This window comes from Acomys minous (genome assembly GCF_964271855.1).
Source record: "Acomys minous genome assembly, chromosome: 9".
In the NCBI taxonomy this organism is placed as follows: domain Eukaryota; kingdom Metazoa; phylum Chordata; class Mammalia; order Rodentia; family Muridae; genus Acomys; species Acomys minous.
Window position 1 is genome coordinate 96,184,050 of NC_140490.1, and position 25,084 is coordinate 96,209,133.

Sequence of the window (25,084 nt, forward strand, 5' to 3'; positions counted from 1 at the left end):
CGGCCATCACTGTAGAAATCCTACAGCAGCCCTTATAGAAGGAAGAAGGCAGCATCCTCCCACAGGCAAGCATAGAGATGGAACCACAACCCCTACACTGCCAGGACCTACTGGGGCTAAAGCCAGGGTCTTTCCACATCTCCACACAGCCGGGAAGAAAACACAGTCTTCCGAGGGCGAGGTCTCTATAAGTTCTGACTCTCCTTGGGGTGGTCATGGCTTGTTCTAAGTATGAGCATGTTGGGGTTTGGCCTATTAGCTTCTTTGTTACACTTTGTCCACCCCTTTAACAACAGGAGAGAACCCATTTGCCATGCGACTGAAGTTTTCAAGAAGAAAGTACGTGGGGGCATGCAAGGTCCCTAGGCAGCCCAGGAATGAACCCCAGAGAGACACCTTGTCCAGCACAGCACAGCACACAGGTACGCCTGTGTCTAGGGACAGGTCAGATGAACACCAGGTGGCTGGTGTGCTGGGGGTTCTGACCTGCGACTCGCCCCACCAAAGCCCATGACTCTGCTTCTGTGACTCTAGCTGACCTCACTCCCACACCCCAAGCTTGAAAATCTTCAGAGAAATGAGGGAAACGGAAAGCTTCCACCTGCGGCTGGCAAGTGGCATTTCTACAGAGAAGAATACCAGGCCTCGAATAGATACGACCATGCTGGGAAAACCAGCTCCCCACAGGAAAAGATCAAGCATGGGAGTCCCGGGCCTGCATGACCCAAAGCTATTCCTGTCATAAAGGAGGACGCAGTATGGAGCTTCCGCTGCTAAAGGCTGGGTGTTTGTATCGTGTGTGTGTGTGTGTGTGTGTGTGTGTGTGTGTGTGTGTGTGTGTGTTGTGTGTTGTGTGTACATATATATATTATATTTTGTCTTATTTATAGCTCATAATACTTTCCTGTTTGGCAGAAAGTTTTACTATTTTTTTCTTCTCATCCACTTTGAATACTCATCTAAATTGAGTGAATTGATTGAGCCTAAATAATTATACAGAAGGAGCAGGGAAACTGTTGCTTCAACTGTCCAGTCTCACAGACTACTCTTTTTTTGTGAAAAGTGTATAATTTTAAATTATTAGCTCAGAGGAATGATTACTGTATTTATGAGTAAGCCAACAAGTAATTAAGGGCTGTTGTAAAAGTGACATTTTTAGGGTCTAAAAGAGATCACATAGGTTGCTCTTTGGGAAGTCCTGAATTAGGTTGCTAGCATCCACACTGGGTGGCTCACAACGGCCTGTAACTCTCCTTCCAGGGGATCTGACGCCCTCCTCTGACTTCCTTGGACACCCACACATGTGGCATAGATGCACACAGACCACATAGACATAAATACAAATCTTCGAAAAGCACTTTAAGTCTCTCTTCAAAAAACAGGTTGGGGATTACAAGGCGGACACTGATGGAGGGCTGCTGGGCCCTTGACTCACAGGCCTTCCAGCTGACAAAGGACAGGAAAGTACAATAAAGACTTAGAATAGAGTATTACCCAACACCAAAAAAGCAGGAAGGACTGAGACATGCTACAACACGGATAGAGGTCACTGTGCTCTATATGTCACATTGTCGAATTACATAAAATGTGCGGTGTGAATGTATCAACCATCAATAAAGTGCTGTTTAGCCAATCAGCTGGGCAGAAGGACAGGAAGTGGAAGGCGGGACTTCCTGGGAGAGAAGAGGTTTTTGGACAGTTGGAGGAGGACGGTGGGAACTGTACACGGAGCGGCCCAGGGGTCATAAGGGCAAGTGTTCGGAATATATGTATGTTATAAGGTTTAGAGTAGTTTGTTTAGTTTACGAGTAGATTAGAATCAGGTCAGACTCTGCCCAGCGAAGTGCTGGCAGCTTTGAAGTACATTTTAGTCTCTCTGTGTCAGTTATTTGCTTTGTAGGCTGAACAAGATACAAAATACTGTAACAGTGCAGTAAGAAAAATACCCATCACAGGCTGCTGAGGTGGCGCCTGGGAAGATGCAATGGGAGGATGGGAAGTTTGAGACCAGCCTGGGCGGCACAGTGAAAGTTTCTTAAAAAGCTGAAAAGAAAAAGAAAACACAAGAAAGGGGCACAAAGAAGAGGGGAAGGGAGGGGAAAAAAATGAAAGGGAAGGGAAGGAAAAGAAAGGGAAAGGAAGAAGGAAAGGAAAGGGGAAAACCATTCAACTAGAATGTAGATTACAGTTACTCAGGTCTGAGAAGGTTCGGGAAGGAGTGAATGGATGGCTTCCTTAAGCATGGGCTTAAGGGCTTAAGCAATGCTCCCTCTGGGTATAAGCCTCAGTTGCAGAGCTACGGCAGCTTTCGGGAGTCGGGTGAACAGGGTGAGGATTATGCCTCATAAAGCTGTTTCCTAAGAAGAATGTGAAGAGCCTAATATGCACGTTCATCGGAAGACATTGGGTGTGACCCAGCTGCTCCATGGTGACACCCGTACATGCTAACCCCCTGCTCCGCAGAAAGAAGGTGGAAACACGTTGGGAACGGCTGGGGAGGTGGCTCCATGGGTTAGGGGCTTGCTTTGCAAACATGAGTGCCTGAATTCAGATTCCCCAGCACCCATGTGAAAAGTCAGGCATGGGGGCTAGACAGATGGCTCAGGGGTTAAGAGCACTGGCTGCTCTTCCAGAGGACCCGGGTTCGAATCCCAGCACCCACATGGCAGCTCAGAACTGTCTGTAACTCCAGTTCCAGGGGATTGGACACCCTCACACAAACACATGCAGGCAAAACACCAATGCACATAACAGGAAAATAAATTATAAGAGTATTTTATGACAAAAAAAAAAAGTCAGGCATGGTGGACTATGCCTATGATCTCAGCACTGAGGAAAAGGGGCAGAGACAGGAGGATCTCTGGGGCTCACTGCCCAGTCTAGCCAAATTGGCAAGTTGTGGTTTCTTAGTGAGACACTGAAAAAAAAAAAAGGTAGAGAGCTATTGAGGAAGACACCTTAAGTCAGCCTCTAGCCTCCTCCTGTACATGCACAGCTGAGTGCACCTGCGTGCGTGCACACGCACAAACACACATGTACGTGCACACACATCCCAAACCAGAAAACTGGCAACAGGGAGGCCTGTGACAATCATGGCTCTGGAGGCCCCACAGCGGGGCGTTAGAAGGGCTTTAGACCTAGGATGGGCTCCACCTCCTTAAAAGGCCAGCCTGCAGGGTGGATTCCATCTGGCTCCTTAGCCACAGGGGAACTTCTGCAAGGGCTGAAGCCTAGAATGAAACAGAGGCAAGGGTCGGGAAGGAACTGAGAGGTGCAAACATCAGAGAGATGCTCCTCAGCGCGTTAGGGGCTCCAGGTAGCCCTAGGCACATCTGCTGTCATGGAAAGTCAGGTATGTATCCGCAGCTAGAGCATGAGAGGAAAAGCAGGCTGGGGAACAGCTAAAAACAGCAGCTTTCTCTTCTTCCAGGGCAGATCCAAGGAATAAGAGGGACCTGAATACATATTTGCAGGCCGTGCCAAAAGGGCATGTCCTACTGAGTTGGCCAGGAAACCAGGGAAGGCAGCCATAACAGCTAGGGTTGGCTGAGCACGCATTTGCTAGACACCGCTGTAAGGGCTCAACAGCTAGTAGCTCATTTAACCATCTGTAAGACTATTACTCCATCTGACAGATGAGGAAACTGAGGCCCATGGACCATAAATTACACGCCATCAGCAACTCAGACTTGGAAACCCATACTTGGCTTTCCGGGCTCTTGGCCAGGGTAAAAGGCAATTTAAAGTCAGCACCAAGGCAGACCAGCACTTGGGTAGGGTACTTATTACGGTAAGTGAAGAAGATATTTTTGAAAATGTCTGCTTTTTCACCCCTTCCGTACCAGACGCACAAGTATTTGTTGCTCCCTGTTGCCTGGCAACCTGACAAACACCAGCGTGTGTCCAGCTGAGCCAAGTGACTTTCTGTGGTTCGAAAGAGACAGTTGCGGGCCTCTGCCTCCGTTCTGTGTGGGGGAACCAGCCACTATGTAATCTCTCCCATGAAATGTGGAATGTGACGCCTAGCCAGAGCCAACTCTGCACCCTTTCTGCCGAGCCTTAGGCAGCAAGGACAAGGACAATTTCAGAGAAAGGGGGGGGGGGGACAAGATTCCCCCACTTACAGCAGGCCCACAACTGTGACTCCCTGCAAGTGAAGGTTGCGGTTGGAAATGACCTCATTGTCATGTGACGCTGCCACTTCACTAGTGCAGGAGCCTGAGTTGTGAGCAGTCCCGACAGGCAACGGCACAGGGTGTCGGGGCAAAGACACCTCTCCCAACTCACCTCCCACTTCCCTCAGCTACTTCAGAGAAAGCAGACATCGCCAACAAACTGACTTCCGTTTCCCCTGCAAGACCAAGTGTGTCCCTAACTGTGCTTAAAGATGTAGGTGTGGACACTTCCCTCTCTCTTTGAAGAGGACAGGGGCCAGTGTAAAAAAAATCCCAAATACTATGTTCTCATACCTGTCTGGGTGGCAGTGCTTGGCATCTGGACCCTGCAGATGCTCAAGTGTCTTACATAAGGTGACCCAGGCCTCGCAGATAGCCCGGGCACAGCCTCCCCTATACCTTAAACCATCTCCATATTCTTCTTAGCCCTTAACTCAATGTTCGTGTTATGTGCATGGTCCGTGTTGACACAGAGAGAAGCATACACACGTTCAATACGGGCACATCGTTTTAAGTCACCTCCGTTCTGTGTCTGCTGAGTTCTCAAGTTCTGCTGCGTCTAAGTATGGGGGACAGATGAGAATTTCCCTAAACCTTTATGACCTGAATATATATGCATATACATATATATATATACCTACATATCTATGCACACATATGTGTGTGTACACAAATAGTACTAGGTAACAGATGCTTCTGTGATTGGATTTGCACTCCTAGTTATATTAGAATAATACTCAAATAAGCTCACCAAGCATTTGTATAGTACATGAATTTAACAACAGAGAGCAATGGCCCTCGCTGAAGCCAGTGGCCGCTGTTAATTTCATACATGTGTCTCATACATATATATGTCTACATGTGCTTTGCCCCCCCCCCATTTTTATAACTATATAGTTCTATTGTTGGATGGTTTCATACATGTCTATTAGGAACTGTAGTCTATCTCCTTCCCCACTCCCATTCCCCCTCCCCCTCCCCTGCCCCCTTCCCCCCTCCCCCCCCCCCCCCCGGCCCCAGCTCCTACCGTTGAAGGCCTTCTCCCTCTTCCTAGCCTTTCCTATGTGGGCATGCTCTACTTGATGTTAATAGTGCTGCCTGCATGAGCAGTGGGTGGGATGTTAACTCCTGGGGCGTGGGCAGCATATCCAAGGCTAGACCACTGAAGCCCGAGCAGATGGTAACTATCAACGGTCCCTCAGCAAGTGGTGGGGCCCAGTCTTGTACAGGTAGCCACAGCCACAGGTTCTTGAGTGCTTTGGCCATGTTCAGAAGATGCCTTTGCAGTGGCAATGTTTTCCAAACTCTGCCTCTTACAGTCTTTCTACACCTTCTCCCACCATGGGGTTTTCTGTTTTTGTTTTTGTTTGTTTGTTTTTTGTTTTTTTGTTTTGTTGACAGTGTCTTAGTGTCTTTTTGTGTAGCTCTAGCTCATCTGGAACTTGCTGTGTAGACCACACTGCCCTGGAACTCAAGAGAGATTAGCCTGTCTCTACCTCTTGTGTGCTGGAATTAAAAGCATGTGCCACCACACCCAGCACCCCATGGCATTCTTAAGCTAGAGCCCTCTACATAGACACCATCACACCACGTGCACACCCTTACAATGTCACACCTCCTTTGAGAGCTTCTAAAACTTGTGTTTCATCCCTGTGTTGACTCACTAAATACTTATCATGTATGTGTGGGACACAGTCCGGCAGCCCAGTTTTGATCTCTGGTTAAGGTGTCAGACTTTCGTGTGCTCAGACTTGTTACCCAACCCCCATCTTCTCAGCGACATTCTCGTCCTTCTACCTGGCCCAGCTCCCCTAACATTACTCTGAGGGCTCCCTGGAATCACAGCCTCTTGCCGTCTTCTGACCTTGCCACGTCCCCGTGCTGCACTCAGCCCTGAGAAATGTCAGCAGGTCACACAGCTGGGAGGGAAAGCTGTACAGAAGTTTCCTACAGCATCTGGGGTTTTTCCCAACCTCGTGCTGAGAGCACAGCTGGGAAAAGGGGACAAGGTAGGAGACCCTTTCCCATAGAAGCCTACTGGATACTCCTGCAAGGCTGTGCTTGGATTAAGTCCCAATGCCACCCGGTCTCCTTCCAGCCACAAGACCCGACATCCTCATCTACAGAGTGGACTGACCTACCCGCCTAAAGCTTGTAGCCAAATACCCAATAAATAAATCGACACAGGGAAAGACCACACCATTTCTCAGCTTTAGCGTTATCATCCTTATTTTTCTATTCCCATTTAGCCAATATTAATCCATTAACACTACCTGCTCCTAGCGTGGATGACAGTGTAACGGTCAATATGAACCTCCTAGGGTAACATGATCCATGGCTCAGCAGGCAGATAACATCTGGTATACACACACACACACATATATATGCATGTGTGTGTATATATATATATACTGACATTTACCATGAAGAAAACCTCATGTGACCCAACTAATTCTTGGAGGGGAGAAGCTGGGGAGGGTGGGCAAGAGCAGCGGCCTTCAGGGATCCACTGCTAAATTGATGAGTCCCGGGATTCACAGGGATGCCATGGCAGAGACACTGCACATCCAGTCCTAGGAGGTGCAGACAAGAACCAGACACCCAGAAGATGCCAACTGCTGCTTGATGACTCATGAAGCAGGAAATGTGCTGCCAGATGAGGAGGCACAGCCCGGATTCCTGATGGTGCCCGTGGCTCCAATGGAAGACCACTAGAGGCTGCTGGCCCCAAGGGCCTGTCACTGAAGTCCCTGACATGGGAACCAGGAGCCTGTGTGCTAACAGAGGGTGGCGGGTTCCCACGGGGCACATTCTCCCAGGAGATGCTTAGTATGAAGTGAGTTGTGGGAGAGAAGAATAAATGAACACACAAGCACACACACAGGCCACCATCTACCATGAGCCCAGCCACTTTACAAGGTCCACACGACCAGCCTGCTTTAAAGATGAAGAAGTCAAGAGTCACTGCTATTGTGGAGACAAGAGTTTTGACCTCATTTTCCACCATAGAGAAGTGAATTAATTATTCGGGCAGCCATAGGCCTGGGTCTCGTCACATTTCAGAGAACAACCGTGTTTTCACTTCCTTGTGAAAAATTATAATACCCAGGGGATGTCCCCCATCATCTCAGTGAACCAATGTTAATATATACATCCACATATAATGTTAATATATATACATACATGTGTGCATACATATACATATGAATACATGCTTAGAGGCGAAAGAAAGATCTTAAAATATGGATAATATAATGTAACCACGGTTATAGTATTCTTTTGTAATCTGTGTTTTCTACATGGAATAGATTTAGTGTGTGCTGCTTTTCAAGTTGAAACTGAGCCCAAGTCGCGTGGCTTGTAACTGCACCTGAAGTCTAAACGGGGCTATACTCACAGCCAGGCCTGAGACACTTCTGCTCAGCGACCTTTTCCAGAAGGCAGCGGCCCTAGGGCCACAGGCTGCTACTCTTGCTAAGGCAACAGAACCCACGGCAGTGCAGAGCAGCGGTGGGGTTTGCTGACAGGGGCCCAGGAACTGGCTCTTTGCTGAGGAAGCAAGGCTCTTGCTAAAGAAAGAATCCTCCTGGCTCCCTGCAAGGAAGCTCACATCCTAGAACCACAACCAGCCCTGCCCAGTCTGCCCATCCCTGCGGCAGGGAGGCACCTGCTTTTTTTTTTTTTTTTTTTTGGTTTTTCGAGACAGGGTTTCTCTATGTAGCCTTGGCCATCCTGGACTCACTTTGTAGACCAGGCTGGCCTCGAACTCACAGCGATCCGCCTGCCTCTGCCTCCCGAGTGCTGGGATTAAAGGCATGCGCCACCACGCCCGGTTGGGAGGCACCTGCTTTAATGGGACACCCTGGCATGAGGCACTAGGGCCTCGTCATCCTAGAGTGACAGGAAACTACCACCCAGTGCACATGGCTTGGTGTGGTGCACACAGTTAATTAAGGCTTAGCACCTATGGACCAACATTATGGGAAATAACACTGGTGTGGCCAGACCTGGGTTCAAACCCCAGCCTCCCTACTTGGTATAAGCCTAGGAACATCATTCAACTTCTGTGGGCCTCAGTTTGCCTAAAACAGAAAGGAAAATAGCGTATGAGACGGTTTGCTCTTAGCCAGCACCCTGCACACAGAGTCCTTGAACAACGCCTGGCTAAACGTGCCTGGATTCTGCTCGGCCAACAGTGATCATTACAGCACACGGTCTTATTAGTCCGCTGTGAGGCAGTCAGAAGCCCTTGGATGGCACCTCACTGTAAAGCCTATGAGGGACCCTCTCCACACTCAAATGCCCATTTCCGAGACAGGGGCCCCAAAGCTTGGAGCTGGGCTCCCACAGTCTAGCAATGAGAGTGGCATGGCTCCAAGTCACTGGCTTCCCAGGCAACACCCCACAGAGGTTCATCATGTGAGGTCATGTCCAGACTGGAGGCTTGACTCACTCTCCTGACACAAACCCTCAAGCGTCCCCCTCTCCAAAGTCAGAACGCAATGCGTGCGGGAGCCACGCTCAATGGTCCCTGTCCTCAACCAAGAAATCACCCTCCAAAAAAAACCCCAAGAGATGCTTTCCTATGGAAATGCCCAGGCTTTGAGAAACAGAACCAGAGTAGCCTGGTAAGCCTCCAAGTGTCACGTAGCTGTGCAGTGCGCCAGGCCCTGCCTCACCTCAGCCACGGGCCTGCCTGTGGGCTTTCGGGGGCTCGAAGCAGCTGGTTAGGATCAGCTACAAATTGGTTTTAGGCAAGGTCCTCTCACATTTGCCCCTCAAGGAACACTTACAAAAGCCTCCTTAACCCCATCAACCTGAGCTACTTCCAACTGGGAAGCCTCCTCTACTCCCACAGTGTGGTGAGTGGTATCCCCACCCCCGCCCCCGCCCTCGTCCTCCCCCTCCCCCCCCCCCAGAACTCGGTGCCTACTCACAGCCTTAGTATGTGACCTTATTTGGGAATAAGATCTCCGCAGATGAAATTGGCCAAGGGTGTTGAGGTTCGGGGTGGGGGGTGGGGGTAAGCAGGAAGTCCAATGACTGTGAGAAGAGGACACATAGGGACACTCAGCAAAGATGCACATGTGAAGAAGGCAAGAGGCCAGCGTATGGAGAATACTGCTCTAGAGTACCAGGGCCACTGGGAGCCACCAGGGATAGAAGGAGAGAGAGACTTCCTTGAAGCCATCCAGGGGCCCAGCTAACGCCTCACTTCAGATTTTTGGCCTCCTGGGGACAACAAAGTTCTGTTGCTTTGAGCTACCCAGTCTAGAGTTATCTGTTACAGCAGCTTTGGGGGGGAGGGGCTTCTTAAAGTTACCTGCGCTCAGCAGAGCCACCACCTCGGCTGAGAGCCCAGCATGTCCTCTGCACTGGTTGCTGGTCTAGGCACCAGGCTAAGCAGAGACGGGACAGCCTTTGCCTAAACCTTACATTTGGAGCGCAGAGGCACGCACGCATGCGCGCACAGACACCATCGCAGACTTCTAAGAATAACACACCCTGAGTTCGGCTCAGAGCTGGCCTGCTCCACCAGCTCCTGGCTGAGAGGTTTTTCTTGTGGTTTGGGTCACCCTTTCTTTATTTTCTGGCATCAGTGAACTGCAGTGTGAATCGGCTCACCAAATGCAGTCACTTGACACTGCGAGGGCTCCTCAGACTCGCTGTCTGAGCCACCATGGCATGCCGCCGAGGGTGCTACGAATGAGGACTCCCTTTTCTTGATGGTATGGCAGGACACCCGTCTCGGGGAGGCTCAAGCTGGATGCTGAAGGCATTGCTGTCCTGCTCTTTTCGCATCCACTTCGTGCTGGGTCCAGCTCTAACTCCATCCCGGCTCCTTTAAACACTCCTCCAAGGGTGTGTGTCTTACATCAGTTGGACCATACGGCTGCTCTGCCAGAATAACCCTTGTCAGGCTGGGCTGCCGAGTAACTACAATGGTTCTCCCGTGTTGACTGGACAATTCTAATGATGGCAGTTGGCCTGGGGACATTAGGGCCACAGGTGGTGAAGTATACTCCTACCCTGCCTCTGCCTGATTTTTGACATTTCATACTGAGAGTCTTAGGCTCAGCCTTCACCCTGTATTTATTTATTTATTTATTTATTTATTTATTTATTTATGTCTATTTGACACATGCTAGCATCATCATTTGGGAAAAGGAACCTCAATTGAGAAAATGCCTCCATCAGATTGCCTAGAGAAAATCTGTGAGGATCCCTTCCCCCTAGCTGGGCTGCCTTGTCTAGCCTCAGTGGGATAGAATACACTTAGTCCTGCTGCAATTTGAGGTACCAGGGTGGGTTGGTGCCTCTTAGGGGGTCTCCCCTTCTCTGAGAAGGAGACGGGGTAGGGGGTAGGGGTGTGAGGGTGGGACTGGGAGGAGAGGAGGGAGGAGACTGAGATCAGGCTGTAAAACAAATAAATAAATGGGGGGAAAAAAAGAAAAAGTAAAGAGGAGAACACAAGATAAAAAAAAAAGAAAATAGCCGGGCATAGTGGCACACACCTTTAATCTCAGCACTCGGGAGGCAGAGGCAGGTGAGTCTAAGACAGCCAAGGCCAACACAGAGAAACTCTGTCTCAAAAAACCAAAAAAGAAAAGAAAAAGAAAAAGGGAAGAAAGAAAATCCGTGGGGGCATTTTCTTGATTAATGATTGATGTGGGAGAGCCCAGCCTACAGTGGGTGGTGCCACCCTTGGGCAGGGAGTCCTGAATGGTGTAAGAAAGCAGGCTGAGCAAGTCTTGGGAAACAAGCCAGGAAGCAGAGTCCCTCCTCTGTGTCAGCTCCTGCCCCCAGGTTCCAGCCTTCTTCATGATAGAAACGAACCCTTTCTTCCTCGAGTTGCTTTATTACAGAAATAGAAAGCACTCTAAGTCAAGCACCAAACAAACAAACAAAAAAACAGGGTTACAAACGGTAAGAATGAGACCGATTTCCCGTCAAGATCTCCGCCTGTTAGAGGTGCAGCAGGCAGGGCAAGGTGGCTTCTAGAGCCTTCCCAGGGCGGGCATTTCATGACAGAGTTCCTTCTCTGCTATGTATGGAGGATGCCTGCTTCCTTCTCACTCATACGTTCTCCAGTTACAGGAAGCTACCACAGCAGACACTGTGGAGATGATACCTATGTTAAGAAGAAGAGGAAGGAAAAAAAAAAAGATGGGGGAGGGGGACAGTAAAGTGGATACAGTGCGGGACTGACAGGAGAGGGGAGGGAGCACAGAACAGGGAAGATAGAGACCAAGCACAGGCTGGCAAGGTACTGTCAGAGCTGAGTTGCAGTGGTGTCCTGAGGCAGGCAGGTGACAGGCGGGGCTAATGATGAGGCTGAGAGGTAGGCAGGCTCAGAACCAGTCGTGAGGCCTGCCGGCAAAGAGATTGGGGGGCGGGGGGGTTCTATGGCCATTGGGTGGCTAGGGTGGCACAGACAGGAGGAGGGTTCCAACCTAGCTTACCTGACTTCTCCCTCTTTGTCTTTCTTCCTCCTCCCTCTCCCTAACTGCGCCCCTCCCTCCCCGAACCCCCGGACAGGGCCTCACTATGCAGCCCTGGCTAGCCTGGAACTCACTATGTGCAGAAGACTGACTTCAAACAGCATCTGCCTCTATTTCCTGTATACTGGGTAACTATATCCTAGCTGGGTAATTTCTTGTTTTGTTTTGAAGATGTATTTATTGTTATTTTATGTGTAAGAGTGGTTTTTTTTTTTGCCTGAATACATGGATGTACAACCACATGAGTGCCTTGTGTCCTCAGAGATCAGCAGAGGGTGTCAGATCCCCCCTGGGATTGGAGTTATAGATGGTTGTGAGCCCCTATCTGGGTGCTGGAACCCAATCCTGGGTCCTCTGGAAGAACAGCAATTGGCCTTAACCACTGAACCATCCCTCCAGCCTTCAAACTGGCTTCCTAATAAAAGAAGCACGCCTTACCAGCCCAACACCTCCCATTCAGAGCGAGCTCCGAGCAATCCTTCCATTGACCACGTGAGCAGTCAGCGTTGGGACCTCTCTTTCTCCTAGCCTTGTGCCAGAAGACCCCAGCCTGGGCCCCCAACAATCTGCACTCATGTGATCCGTACCTTCACTCATGGAGTCAAAGGCTAAAACATCTAGGATGGATGCCTGATACCTGCTGTTTCATCTTAGGTGTGGTATTTAATAACCGCCCACACCAGACTCAGGGTCTCCGTCTCTAGAATTGGGTCCATCCCTAGGCACAAGGCCGGGTGCCTTGGGAGTCAGACAATGGTTTCAACAACTGTGCTATACCTAGTACAGGGCCCCACACACGTGGGCTTCCCTCCTGGCGTTAACCATCTGGAGCAGGAGCTGAGCCTGTTAAGGAAAGTGGGAAGAGGCCGCCCAGAGGAGCAGCTGGCGGCTGGTGGGTGGTACGAGGTGTGATGTGAATGTTAGTGGGTTTTGTTAGTTTGTCTACATGATCCCTAACTTTCCCTGCAGCTAAGAGGCCGGAGCAGGAATGCTAGTGCCCGCCAAGGGGGACTCGGCGTGGGCTGGGGCGAGAGCCTGATGCAGAGATTTGGCAAGGCTGCGGGACCCTCAGCAGCTGGGTACCACACAACAGCAGCCAGCCCGTTGGCGGTGGTGGCCTGTTAACTGTGTTCTCAAGACTGCCTCATCCTGTTTCTTAGCAACCGCTCTATTTGGGGGGAGGCGGCGGGGTGGGGGGGGGTGGGGGGGGTGGGAATGTGGAGCGCTACAGGGACACTAACTTGGAAGCATGTGCAAGACAGGAAGCAGCCCCAAATGACTCGAGGTATCCGACCACCTTGCACTCGCACGGCCTGCCCCCTTATCCTGGCAGCCTCTCCTGGGACAAGGGAGTGCAGCTACCAAACAGGTCTCTAGGAAGCAGCGGGGGGGGGGGGGGGTGCGGGGGGGGGGGCAAACTCACACAGGGACATCCTGGTTACCCCCCCTCCCTGCCATTGGCCTCTGGACAAGAGCCCAGGTGCCATCTGTTGTCCCCCAACGATCTGAACAGCTGACGTGCTACAAAGAGACACCCTGCACTCGGGCCCTCCATCCGCCGGCCCAGGGCCAGGCAGAAAGCTTCTCAACCATACACAGAGCACTGTCCAGCAGCCCAGACGGGCATTACAGAAAGTTCGAAGAGAGGGACACTTGCTGGACTCGTGTTCTTTCTCCACTCTGAAGATGTATCATTTTATCGTATCACAATTTATTGGGGGGTATTAAAGGATCCCAGCAGAGCCAAGGCTTTTTGGCACGGGCGGCTAGCTGCCTTCAGATGCATATTATTATATTATAACGTTTTTCTGGTCGTGACTGCACACCCCCATTTAAAATGAATTACCCAATTAAGCTAAGAAGGTGATGCATTCGACTTCCTGGGATTTGCTGCCAGTGACTCTGTCTTGACTGTTCGCCCCTAATTTCCCTCCAATTAGGTAAAGATCGCTCGGTGCCCTGTGTGTGGATCAGCTGGGATGTTGCTGTGGAGATCAGAGAGCTGGTTCATCCTATCACCGTTTTCGTCTGTGGGTGAGAAGGGAGCTGGCAGAGTTTCCAGCCCACACCCCCACCCCCACCCCACACCCGCGCCCGGGATGAATGTTCACTGCCAAAAACAACAGAGACAAAAGACGGAAAAGGATAAGGGACTGGGTAAGCTTCCGGGTCTCCAATCTGTAGCAACCCAGGTCGATGCTGTCAGCTTCCCATGAGCAGCTGCACCTACGGGGGTGCCAGGCAGTGTCACTTTCCCTCCCTGTCCCTGGGGTTGCTGGAGGAGGGGGGGGTGTGTGTGTGGGCTGCAGGCCCTGGCTCTGACGTCATGACAAGGCCGATTCACTCAGTGTGGAAAATGCTTTCTCAGTAACTGGCCAAAAAGGTTTTTATTTCTAAAATGCAAGTTGTATCATGGCTCCTTCTTGCTTTCCATGCCTTCCGGGCTCCCACAAGAAAGTACCAAGTACAACATGAGATGCTCCACGCTTCTCTCCCAGAAGAAGACGAGTGTCTCATCTCAATCCCATCTCCTAAATATTTCGCACTTGCAAAGGTCAGACGCTCACACTAGCCACCCTCCCACGTGCCGTTCTCCGCCTAGTCCTCCTTCCTAGCTTCTCGCAGCCTGGCACTAGCTGAGGTCAGGTTCAGCCCGGGAGCCGCTGGTCAACACGCAAGCTGACCCACCCAGAAGTCGGCTCTTCATCTCTGCTTCCCTACCTCCCTCATCTGGAAGGCCTGGCACCATGACAGTGTTAGCACTTTCCATATTTAGGGGTGCAGGAATGATTTGTATGTCTGTCCCCCCCAGCCTCACTGTTACTGAATAATGCAAGGGGAGGGAGGGACATTTTCAACGTGGGGACAAACGGTAAATCTGCAAATGCCCAAGAGTTATTAAGGAGTGAACCACTGGAACCGGGGAGGCGACTCAGTGGTTAAGGGCACTGGCTGCTTTTCCAGTAGACTTGGGTTTAATTCCCAGCACCTACAGGGCAGCTCACAACCATCTGTAACTCCGAGTCCCAGGGATCTGGTACTCTCTTCTGGGACCAGGTATGCACATGTGGTACATACATGTTTGATGCGCAAATATGCACATCAAGCACCCATACACGTCAAGTAAAATAAAATAAAATATTTTCTTTTGGTTTTTCGAGACGGGTTTCTCTGCATAGCCTCAGCTATCCTGAAACTCACTCTGCAGACCAGGCTAGCCTCAAACTCACAGAGATTTGCTTGCCTCTGCCTACCGAGTGCTGGGATTACAGGAATGTGCCACCACTACCCGGGCTTGAAATAAATTCATTTTGAAGTGAATGAGAGCAGTGTGCCCATTGGTCCATGGGGGAGGGGCGGAACAGCTACAGACACTGACTATGTACCAGCCCCTCCGTCCTCTGTTCTAAGATGGAAGATTTAAAACCAAGCTGGCCCAGTGTCCTGAAGGAGTGAAAAGTCAGCTTGTTAACAAAAATCTCCAAAAGACAGCCATATAATTACATAATCAGGTCTACCTTTCTGGGACTGTTGGCTTAAAACTAACTAGGGAGCCTACTAAAACCCTCAAGTCGCCAGGCGTGGTGGCGCACGCCTTTAATCCCAGCACTCGGGAGGCAGAGGCAGGCACATCACTGTGAGTTTGAGGCCAGCCTGGTCTACAAAGCAAGTCCAGGACAGCCAAGGCTACACAGAGAAACCTCGTCTCAAAAAAAAAAAAAAAAAAAAAAAAAAAAAAAAAAAAGCAAACAAATAAAAAACAAAAAACAAAAAATAATAAAAATAAAAATAAACAAATAAAAACCTCAAGTCATAAGAACTGTGCTGAGATGCTCATCCAGAGCATAATGCCACATCAGGGAGAGCAACCTATCCCAAGACAGTGAGTATCACTCAGGGCTTTGCTCAAATTTCTACTACCTCTGTCTTCCATGGCCCAAGGCTCAGACACAGTGCTCTCTCAATGCCTAAGAGTTTCTGGCTAGGGGTCCTTCAGCCCTCACCTAACTAACCTAACCCCCAGGCCTCCCCTAACACACTCCCGGAAGTAAAGCATACTGCTCCCTAGACTGGATATCCCTCTGTCCTGGAATGCTACTGGAAAGCTTCTGGTGGGCCTGTGGGGAAGGGGGTTGGTCCTCACTGGAGCTCATCATGGCAAACCCTGACCCCTCAGATTTTCCTAACATAACGTGTGCATGCATGAGGAATCTCAGAGATGTGCAGGTGGAAGCTGTGGCCACCCCAGAATCTGAGCCCTCAGCCTCAGTCACTTCATAAAACCCTTGGTGTCAGAGATCAGGGAAGTGCTGAAGTCCCAGTAGCTCGTCCCAGCAGCTCAAAATCTCCCAAGGCCAGGCTCAGCTCCCTCATCTCTGACCTGGCCTGAGTGCTGGCCGACAGTAGATACCGTGTGACATACGTGCTGTTGAATCTAGTGTCATCCCTGTCACAGCATCCTACTTTTGTTGAGCTACATGGATCAACAATAATAATAGTAATAACAATAATAATAGTAGCATGTGGTTCTGGGAGGAAGGGCATCTAAGTAACCAAGCTCCGTTGCCTAATGCGTTAGGAGTCGCAAACATGATCGGTAAAATGCCACGCACTTCTGAGGCTAACGCTGCCGAGTACCAGACACACATCCTCAACTCCAGATCTTCGTGAGATCCGGGGAGGAGAGTCACTGCCAAGACTCCGCTTTGTGATGGTGGAAGTGAAAAGAGCTGGTGGCCTCCAACATCCTTGGTCCCAAATCCAAAATCGTGATACTAAGGCCACCGGGAGATGGCCATCTTCCCCCTGAGTACCCAGGGACATGTGCAGGCTTTGACTCAAGAGGGACAGGGAGATGCGTTGAAATATGGGAGGGTTTTTTCAGAACAGCCTGACTATGCAGAAACAAGCAACTGCTATACGTTGCTGGCATCTCAGTCATTGAATGGCAGGGGGAAGGGGCCCTGACACGTCCCATGTCACACACCTATTCCGGAGGTTGGAACAAGGGCTTGACTTTCCTTCTCTGGATTCATCCAAAAATTTAAAACTAGTGGTAGACAAATGCGACTGTCCACATGACGATGCTGGCCAAGGCTTCATCCTATCTATCATGTGATGGGCACTGTGCTGGGGGGGGGGGGGGCAGGTGCCACAGACTATCCACCATGACCCTGAATTGATTCTGTTGTTGCTCTCGCTGTACATGAAAAGGAGGGTGTACTTGCCTAGCATGTGAGGGCCCTGGGCCCAATTCTCAGTGCCACAGGGGGAAAAAATGGGGTGAGGGAATGCTAGGGAGACAGCCCAGTCAGCAAGAGGACCTTAGTTCTGATCTTGGTGCTGGGGAGGTGGGGGGGGGGGGGTCAAGAGGACCCCTGAAGCTTACTGAGAGACCCTGTCTCAAAAGACAGCATGGAGACCTGATGCTGACCCCCAGCTTCCACATGCACCCACACACATGTACACGCAAAACCTAATAATGCAAACATATTCACACATGAATAAATAAACTTTAAAAGGAGGCTAAGGCCCGGAGAGATTGCTTCTTTCCCGACTGGATTCCAAACCTAACATCTAGTCCAAAGCTCACCCTATGCCCGCCTCTCTGTTCCAAGCCCTCTGTGGGCTGGAGGGCGCATGTTTTGAAGAGACGCTTGATTATAGCCCGTCACCCTGCCAGATGTCATAAGCAAAAAAAAAAAAAAATTTCCCTCCGTGTCTTAACACACATTTCCATATTTCTCCTCTGCCCACTTTTAATATGCTGAAACAAGCTAAAAATACAGCATATATCATATAAAAAAACAATGCTGTTCACAGGCTCCTCTGCTCTGACGAGCAGACGACAGAGAAACTTCCTTGCTAGGACAAACCAAAGGATGTGCATTTTCAGCCACCAGGGAAAGAATGCTCTAGCTACATACAGAAGGCCAGAAAAGACAACAGAAAAAAATGGCCATGGCTGCTGAGTGACAGAGTCGCTAATTTATCCCACTCACAGGCTGAGTGTGAGGGAGCAGCGGGATGAGGAGGTTGGCGACAGCCACAAGGACACTGAGAAGCAGAGGGGACCAGCCTGAGTCTGGGACCACTTCTCCCATCGCTGCCCTGAGAAACAGGGCAGGACAGGGCACATCACGTCATGCCTGTGTGGCCCGAGGGCTTCATATCCATAGAGACCCTGATCCAAGCCGCCCCTTTCCAGTGAGAGGCCTGACATCTATGTCGACCACGATGGCCAATCTAATGTTGTTAGATTTTAAACTAGAGATGTAAACCAGCTTAATGGATGCAGCCCATATCAGAGTGCTGCTGGCAAAAACGGAAGTGTTGGCCGGAAAACACAAAAGACGCCATCTTAGTGATGCAGTGGCGGTTTTCTTCCTGTTTTCCCCCCCTTGGCTCTTCTGCTCCTCCTGCAGTTTCCTTTCATCTCCTTTCTTTCTTCCCTTTCATCATCTTCCCCTCTTCCTCCCCTCCTTTCCCTCTTCTTTTTAAACTGTGTGTGGAGATTCTGTGGCTGGCTGTGGCTGGTCATGGCCTGGAGCGTGTCCCCCAGAGTTTGTCATTTGGAAGGCGAGTCCTCGGTGCGGCAATGCTGCACCTTTCAGAGTTGGAGACTGTGTCCAGTGAGCATGTGTCGTGTCACTGAGGGTTGTAGGCAAGATGCTCTCGCAGGGATGGGTCTTATGGGAGTGGATCATTGTAAAAGAGGGAGTCCCATCCCAGCCTCCTTCCCATGCATGCGCCCTCCTTGATGCCAACCCTCCCATCATGACTCAGCCAAGGGGACCCTGACCAGAGCCACTGGCTATGCTCCTAAGTCTCCAAACCTCTTTTCTTTGTATACTACCCAGCCTCGTGTATTTTGTAATAGCAACAGAAAATACAGCTTTCCATCTCTTTCATCTCTTGGGAGTGTTACAGGTGAAGAGTCAGCTGTCCTGTCAATATGTGTGCGCACTTCTGTAAGGTGAAAGGTCAAAGGTGGGGCAGACCTTTCTGGTGGCCGAGCCTGAACAACACACTAAGACAGGGAGGGCATCAGAAGCTCCTGCCTTCACTACAAGCTCCAGCTCACTGCTCCAAGGCTGCTTCCAGGCCACATGACTGGACTGTGATCTGCCCCAGGAAAAGAGGAAAAAAGGGGACAACCTAGCGAGCTGGCCACAGTGGCCAGCTGGGCTCCCGTGTTTGGGTTTTAAGCTGACAGGTGACATTTGTTTGGGCTTTTCAATACCAAAACTCTTGGTAATGAGAGCTGCTGAGGTGAGAAGAGCATGTGGCCAGCCTACCTGAACTCAGAGGTCCCAAAGCGGAAGTGAAGGTTTGTGTCCTAAGGAACCACTTGTTATGCTTTGTATAGGAGCACTGGTGCAGAGGACCTGTCTTTTGTTGTTGTTGTTGTTGTTGTTGCTGTTTTCGAGACAGGGTTTCTCTGTGTAGCCTTGGCTGTCCTAGACTCACTTTGTAGATCAGGCTGGCCTCGAACTCACAGCGATCCGCCTGCCTCTGCCTCCCAAGTGCTGGGATTAAAAGCATGTGCCACCACGCCCGGCTCAGAGGACCTGTCTCATGGGAGTGTCATCTAGTTTAAAGGAGACAACAGGAAGTGCCTGGGACTGGGCCCTAGACTCCTAAGAGACTGTCAGCCATGGAAACTCCTTCTTTTAAAAAATGTATGTGTGTGTGTGTGTGTGTGTATGTGTGTGTGTGTGTGTGTGTGTGAGTAATACTTGTGTATAGGTGTGTATGCATATATATGTATGCTTGTGTGTATGTATATTGTACTTGTATATATGTATGTTTGTGTGCATATATGTGTGCATGTAAGTGAACTGTACCTGTGTGTGTACATGTATGTGCATATGTAGGTGTGCTTGTGAGTATGTATATTGTACTTGTGTGTACATGTGTGTGTGCGAGTGCACTCACCTGTACACAGCATGCACATGCATGTGGAAGCCAGGAGACTTCTGGTGTCATCCGTAGAAACACCTGTCCCCTCCTTTGAGACAAGGTCTCTCTTTGGCCTGGAGCTCACTTATTAGGCTAGGTGGGCTGGCCTGTGAACCCCACCGACCTACCCCAGTGCTGGGACTGCAAACATGAGCTCTCACGCCCAGAGTTTCTCCGGGTGGGGCTCTGTGAGCTGAGGACCTCTTGCTTTGCTGTCTATCCCTCCAGCCTGAAGCTGCTCTCTCTATAGAGCCAAGGCCATGTGCTGTCTAAACAATGGCCCCGTCAACCACTCAGTCTGTCCCCAGCCCAGGACACAGATCCCTTCATATTGACAGGACACACCCTCAGGGACAAGGCCCGGGCCACGAGGAGGTGACTCTAGTCCCAGGCACACAGGCTAGCCCTCTTTTCTTTGATACCTTGATTTAAAACAATGGAAGGGCCAAGCTTCAGGCTTTCCGCCAGCAGACAAGGCAGACTGTTTTCCTGCAGGGCCCCCAAATCCCATGGCAGAACACAGAACCTGGGGAAATTGCAAAGCGAGACGCCATCTGCTTGGCTTCCGGGCGGTGCAATTAGCTGAGAAGTGCCTTTACATCTTCGTAGGGCTCGGAATTAAGTTGGGATTAATTAATTGCCACACTAATGGGAAGCACCTTTAGCGCTCCAGTGACATAATCACATGCAATTAGGAGCACAGAAAGGATCGCTTTATAATTAATGACGTCTTCACGTCCTGAAATGTGTAATCCTCCTGTCTCCAGTTCCAAAGAGGTTTGCAGACAGCTTGTACTAAATATAGAGCCGGAACTAATATTTAAATCATTTTTAAATTCACCTTTCTATATGAATAATGAATCCAGAACAAAAGCTCACTATGATTACCAGGATTCTAAGCCTTTATGTCTATGAAGCTAAGTAGTCAGCAAGCATGGCTACAACAGAGATGGCCAATAATTGTGGGTCTGACACATTTATCCTGAATAGAAGGAATTTTGCCCTACTAACCATATTAATTTTTGAGAAATGCCATAAACTCGCACCAATCGTCCTGGCTTCGCTGTGATTCATCTTAAAAAGCAATCTAGCAGCTGGGGAGATGGCTGAAGGGCTTAAAAAAAAAAAAAAAAAAAAAAACCATTGGCTGCTCTTCCAAAGGGCCTAGTTCAATTCCCAGCACCCACATGGCAGCTGACGGCTGTCTGTAACCCTAGTCTTAGGGGATTAGCGCCCTCTCCTGGCCTCAATGGGTTAAGTACACACAAGTGAAACACACACACATATATTACAGCACTGACTCTTAACCTTATGATGTAGAAATGAAGCTGGCTTTGCTTCTAATTTGGGAAGTTACTGGCAAGTCAAATGTCACACACTGAGCACAGATCTAAGTAGTTAAGAGTGCAACGAACAGCTCAGTGAATTCTCACAGACACCCTGATGCTGGAATTGCTATGCCTCCCATTTCACAAACGGGGATACTGAGGTGTCAGATCCTTAATGGCTGTAATGTGTCCAGGGCTGGGAGTGTAACTCAGTGTGGAGTACTTGCCTACCACACACATGGCCCTGGGTTCAGTCCCTAGCACACAAGAGTGAAATACAGCACGGCAAACTCCCAGGAAAGGCCTTCTTGACCGAACTCCCGACCAAAAAGAGCAGACAGACTTTTGCAGACTGTAATTCTTTGTTTGGTTTGGTTTTTGAGATAGGGTTTCTCTGTGTAGCCCTGGAACTCATTACGTACACGAGGCTGGCCTCGAACTCAGAGATCCACCTGCCTCTGGTTCCTGAGTGCTGGGATTAAAGGCGTATGCACCACACGCCCGGCTCAGCCTGGATTTTTTATTAGGTCCCTAGTGCCACCTGACGTCTTACCCTTGCTACCAGCAGCCTTCTTCAGCAAATTACACAGGAAAAGGTGGGTGGCAGGCTCGGAGCCCCCATATACTAAGGGTTTCCATAGGAGGGAACTCCTCAGCAGCTTTTCTCAAGATTAAAGGTGTTAAGTTGCCTCTATTTTCTTGTGTTGTGTTTTCTGTGTGTAGTTTGCACACATGTTTATGTGTGTACGTGGGCATAGAAAGGCCAGAGGGCAATGTCAGCCATCATTCCTCGGGTTCCATATGCCAGCCTTTCAAAAACAAAAAACAAAACAAAAACAAAAACAAACAAGAAAAAAAAAAAACTGGGTCATTTAGTGGCCCGGAACTTGGCAATTAGGCATGGCCGGCCGGCCAATGAGTTACAGGGATCCTCCCATCGCCGGGACAGCAAGCATATTCCATCACATCAGGCCTTTGTCATAGATTCCAGAGATTAAATTCAGCTCCTGGGCCTGTAGGACAAGCTCCTCACTGCCTGAGCTGCCCCCTAGCACAGCACCCATTCATCTGAGGATTGCCCAACCCCTCCACCCCAACCCCCCCACTGCCCCCACTCCAGCCGCTGTCCCCACCCCACCCCACCCCACCCCATGCCGGAGGCGGCTTGCTTTACCTTGTCGTAATAGTATCGCAGCGCTCGGCTCAGCTTGTCGTAGTTCATGTTTGTCTTGTTCTTGCGGAGGCCCCACAGCTTGGCCACCTCTTCCGCCTTGAGGAGCTTGAACTCGCCATCATTTGAGGTCCAGCAGATGAGGTGCTCATGTTTCTGGTCCAGCAACAAGTGCAAAAGGAACTGCCACAGGGTGATTGCACTCTCCATACCTGGGAGCGGGAGGCAGGAGGCAGGCAGGCAGGTCAGAGCTCAGGCCTGCAGGCCAGAGGCTAGAGGCTGCGCATGGTCCGTTCCACCCCACCCCAGTGGGCTGCCTAACCGCCCCCCACCCCCCCCCACACACAGGCTTTCTGGTTGCAAGCAGCTTTGATCCAGAAACACAGGGGCAGGTGCCCTGGGATCCTGAAGTTCAAGACACGCAAACCAGCAGAGGCCACTCTGTGCGAGGTAGAATAAACCAGAAGAACCTACCATCTGTGCAATACGACCCCGTGCAACTCTTCCTTGGCCAACTTCGTCTGTTCCCACCCATCACATCAACTTCGCGTTGGCCAGTAGTCTCTGCCTATCCCTGCTGAAATGGGGCCATGGGCACCTGCTAGGGCCAAGTGAGTTTCCATGGAGAGGCGGGGGCGGGGGGGGGGGGTGATAAATAGCATCCCTTGGTTGAACTGTCCTTGTCACGGGATATAGCCAGCTTTGCTTTGCAGAGAGGGGACCTCGGTTACTCTTTGCACTGTCAAGGATCTCCGAACCCAGGACAATGCTTGCACAAGGCGGATGCCCAGTCAGTAGACGCTGGGTAAAGAATCAGTCACTGAAGAGAACTTCAATTTCTCAAGCACGTGTCATGGAGCTGCCCCAGCCCCACAGTGTCAAGCACGCAGGTGGGAAGTGGTTTTCCCATCAGGAGAAGAAGTCCCATAAAAGATGTTATCTTTCACATTTGCCCATAGCATCAGCTTTGCTGTTCCCTTCTCCTGACATGCTGCTCTCTAGTTCTTGAAGCCCAGCAAACTCCCGCTCATCCACCCTGTGCAGTGCAAGGGGGAGGGGGGCGGCCCGCTGGAGGTTTTGAATTTTGATCACTTGAGTATATTCATAAGAAATTACCCCTTTGGCTCTCTTTCTCTTCCAGTCCCAGGCGCTGTGGGAGCTACGAGTTACTGTGCAGACATGGCCAAGTCCAAGAACCACACCACACACAGCCAGTCCCACAAACAGCAAGGAATAGTATCAAGAAATCCCCGGTGACAAAGGTACGAGTCTCTTAAGGGGGTGGACCCCAAGCTCCTGAGGAACATGCACTTTGCCAAGAAGCATAAGAAAGCCCTGAAGAAGGTGCAGGCAGTGAGTGCCCGTGCAGAGGCCATCAAGGCCCTTGTGAAGCCTAAGGCCATTAAGCCCAAGATTCCCAAGGGCCCCAGCTGCAAACTCAGCCGGCTTGCTTCCATCTCTCAGCCCAGGCTTGGGAAACAGATTTGAAGCTTCATGACCAAGGGTCATAGGCTCTGCCGACCAAAGCCCAAGGTTCAAACCAAGGCAGAGGCCGCAGCCCCAGCTCAGCCTCCCAGAGGTGCCCAGGCCCCTATGAAAGCCCCATAGAAAACGTTTCTGCCAATGTGAAGACAGATGGACTGGTGTGACACACCTACTTACAACTATTTACAGATGACCAGGGTCCTATACTGTTTTTACAATAAACCCGAGACAAGATTTTAAAAAATAATAATAATTAGAAGGAGGAGGAGGAGGAGAAAAAGAAATTACCTCTTTGTTTTATTATTCTTATTTATTGTACGTGTGTTTACGCATGTACATCCATGCATACCATGGCATGTGCATGGAGGTCAGAAGACAACTTGCAGCAATCTGTTCTTTTCTTCCACTGGGACCCTAGGAATCGAACTCAGGTTGCCAGGCTTGCAAGCAGGCGCCTTTAGATGCACTGAGCCAGCTTGCCGGGCCCCCTCCACTTATTTCCTTAACATCCATGTAATTGGGCAAAGCTTCCCTCCAAGCCACCTGTCCTGGTGAGCAAAAAACCTCGGGTGTTTTGATCTGGGCAGATGGAGTTGAGATGTCAATGCTGAGTTACAGAGGCTCAGCGAAGATCTCAAAGTGTGGACCAGGTTTCTACCTCAAGACATACACCAAAAAAGCCAAGCTGTGAGGTGGAGACAAGTGTGACAGAAGGAAGGGACACCCTATATGGCAAGGAGACACTGGGGTCCTTGGGACAGCCCAGGCAATGAAGGACCGTGAGAGAGATGCCAGGAAGACAGAACAGTGGCCGTTAGAGGAGCTTCCTACAATGAGTCCATGTCAGCTCCTCACAGAGCAGCTTCTTGGTGGCCAGGGAGCCAGAGAGAGGCAGGTTGGCATCTTTCCGCCTTTTCAGGCCGATCCAAGAGGTCAGGGGTACTGCTCAGTGGGCCAGCATGGCAGGGGCCCGGAGTCAGCCCCATTGCACTACCACCAGAACTAGCTTTGGTATCCTGTCAGCAATGCTATTCCCCCCTACACCCTGCCACATGAAAGCCCCCCCAGCCACCGCTTTCAAGCATTCACTTCCGGTTTCTTCTCACAGGCCCAGCCAGAAGAAAGAATCCTATTGTTTCTCCAAGCACCATGGGTGCCAGATGGGTGTCTCTGGTAAAGAAAGCCCAGACTAAAAATGTGTTACACACACCCACCGGCTGTTTTATTTAGAACCCTTTAAAGGGGGGGGGGTGGTATTTGTAAAGGGATCACCCTTCACCACAGCGGGGTCGGTCCCTGGGTTTGTGAGTGTCAGCCCTGCCGCTGCTGTCTTCAAACCACACAGCAACTGCTGAGTTTAAGGGCTGCGGGCAGGACACGCAGCCTCATGGCTCCAGCCCCTGATGAGCTCAAATAAGCCACACACATTTCAAATTCTTGGGCGTCTCCAGCCAAACCTTC

General features: G+C 50.3%; 1 protein-coding gene and 1 long non-coding RNA gene across 4 annotated transcripts in view; one reads left to right on the forward strand and one right to left on the reverse strand.

Moving 5' to 3' along the window:
• ELK3 (ETS transcription factor ELK3) overlaps positions 1 to 25,084 on the reverse strand; it is a 68,073-nt gene that overhangs the window by 16,952 nt on the left and 26,037 nt on the right. For both annotated transcript variants that reach the window (XR_014781576.1, XM_084794645.1), the window contains exon 2: positions 22,142 to 22,350. Coding sequence is in view for 1 of the 2 variants with exons in the window: in XM_084794645.1 (XP_084650771.1) it covers positions 22,142 to 22,348 (207 nt within the window). In the remaining variant the exon portion in view is untranslated. The remainder of the gene's footprint in view (positions 1 to 22,141; positions 22,351 to 25,084) is intronic.
• LOC311604610 lies at positions 11,700 to 23,815 on the forward strand. 2 transcript variants are annotated; one of them, XR_014781578.1, is made up of 3 exons: positions 12,912 to 13,046; positions 13,618 to 13,834; positions 23,280 to 23,815. It is a non-coding gene; the product is annotated as an uncharacterized lncRNA (long non-coding RNA). The 2 variants fall into 2 exon arrangements; XR_014781577.1 differs by lacking the exons at positions 12,912 to 13,046; positions 23,280 to 23,815 and adding an exon at positions 11,700 to 11,805 and having other exon boundaries at positions 13,618 to 15,481.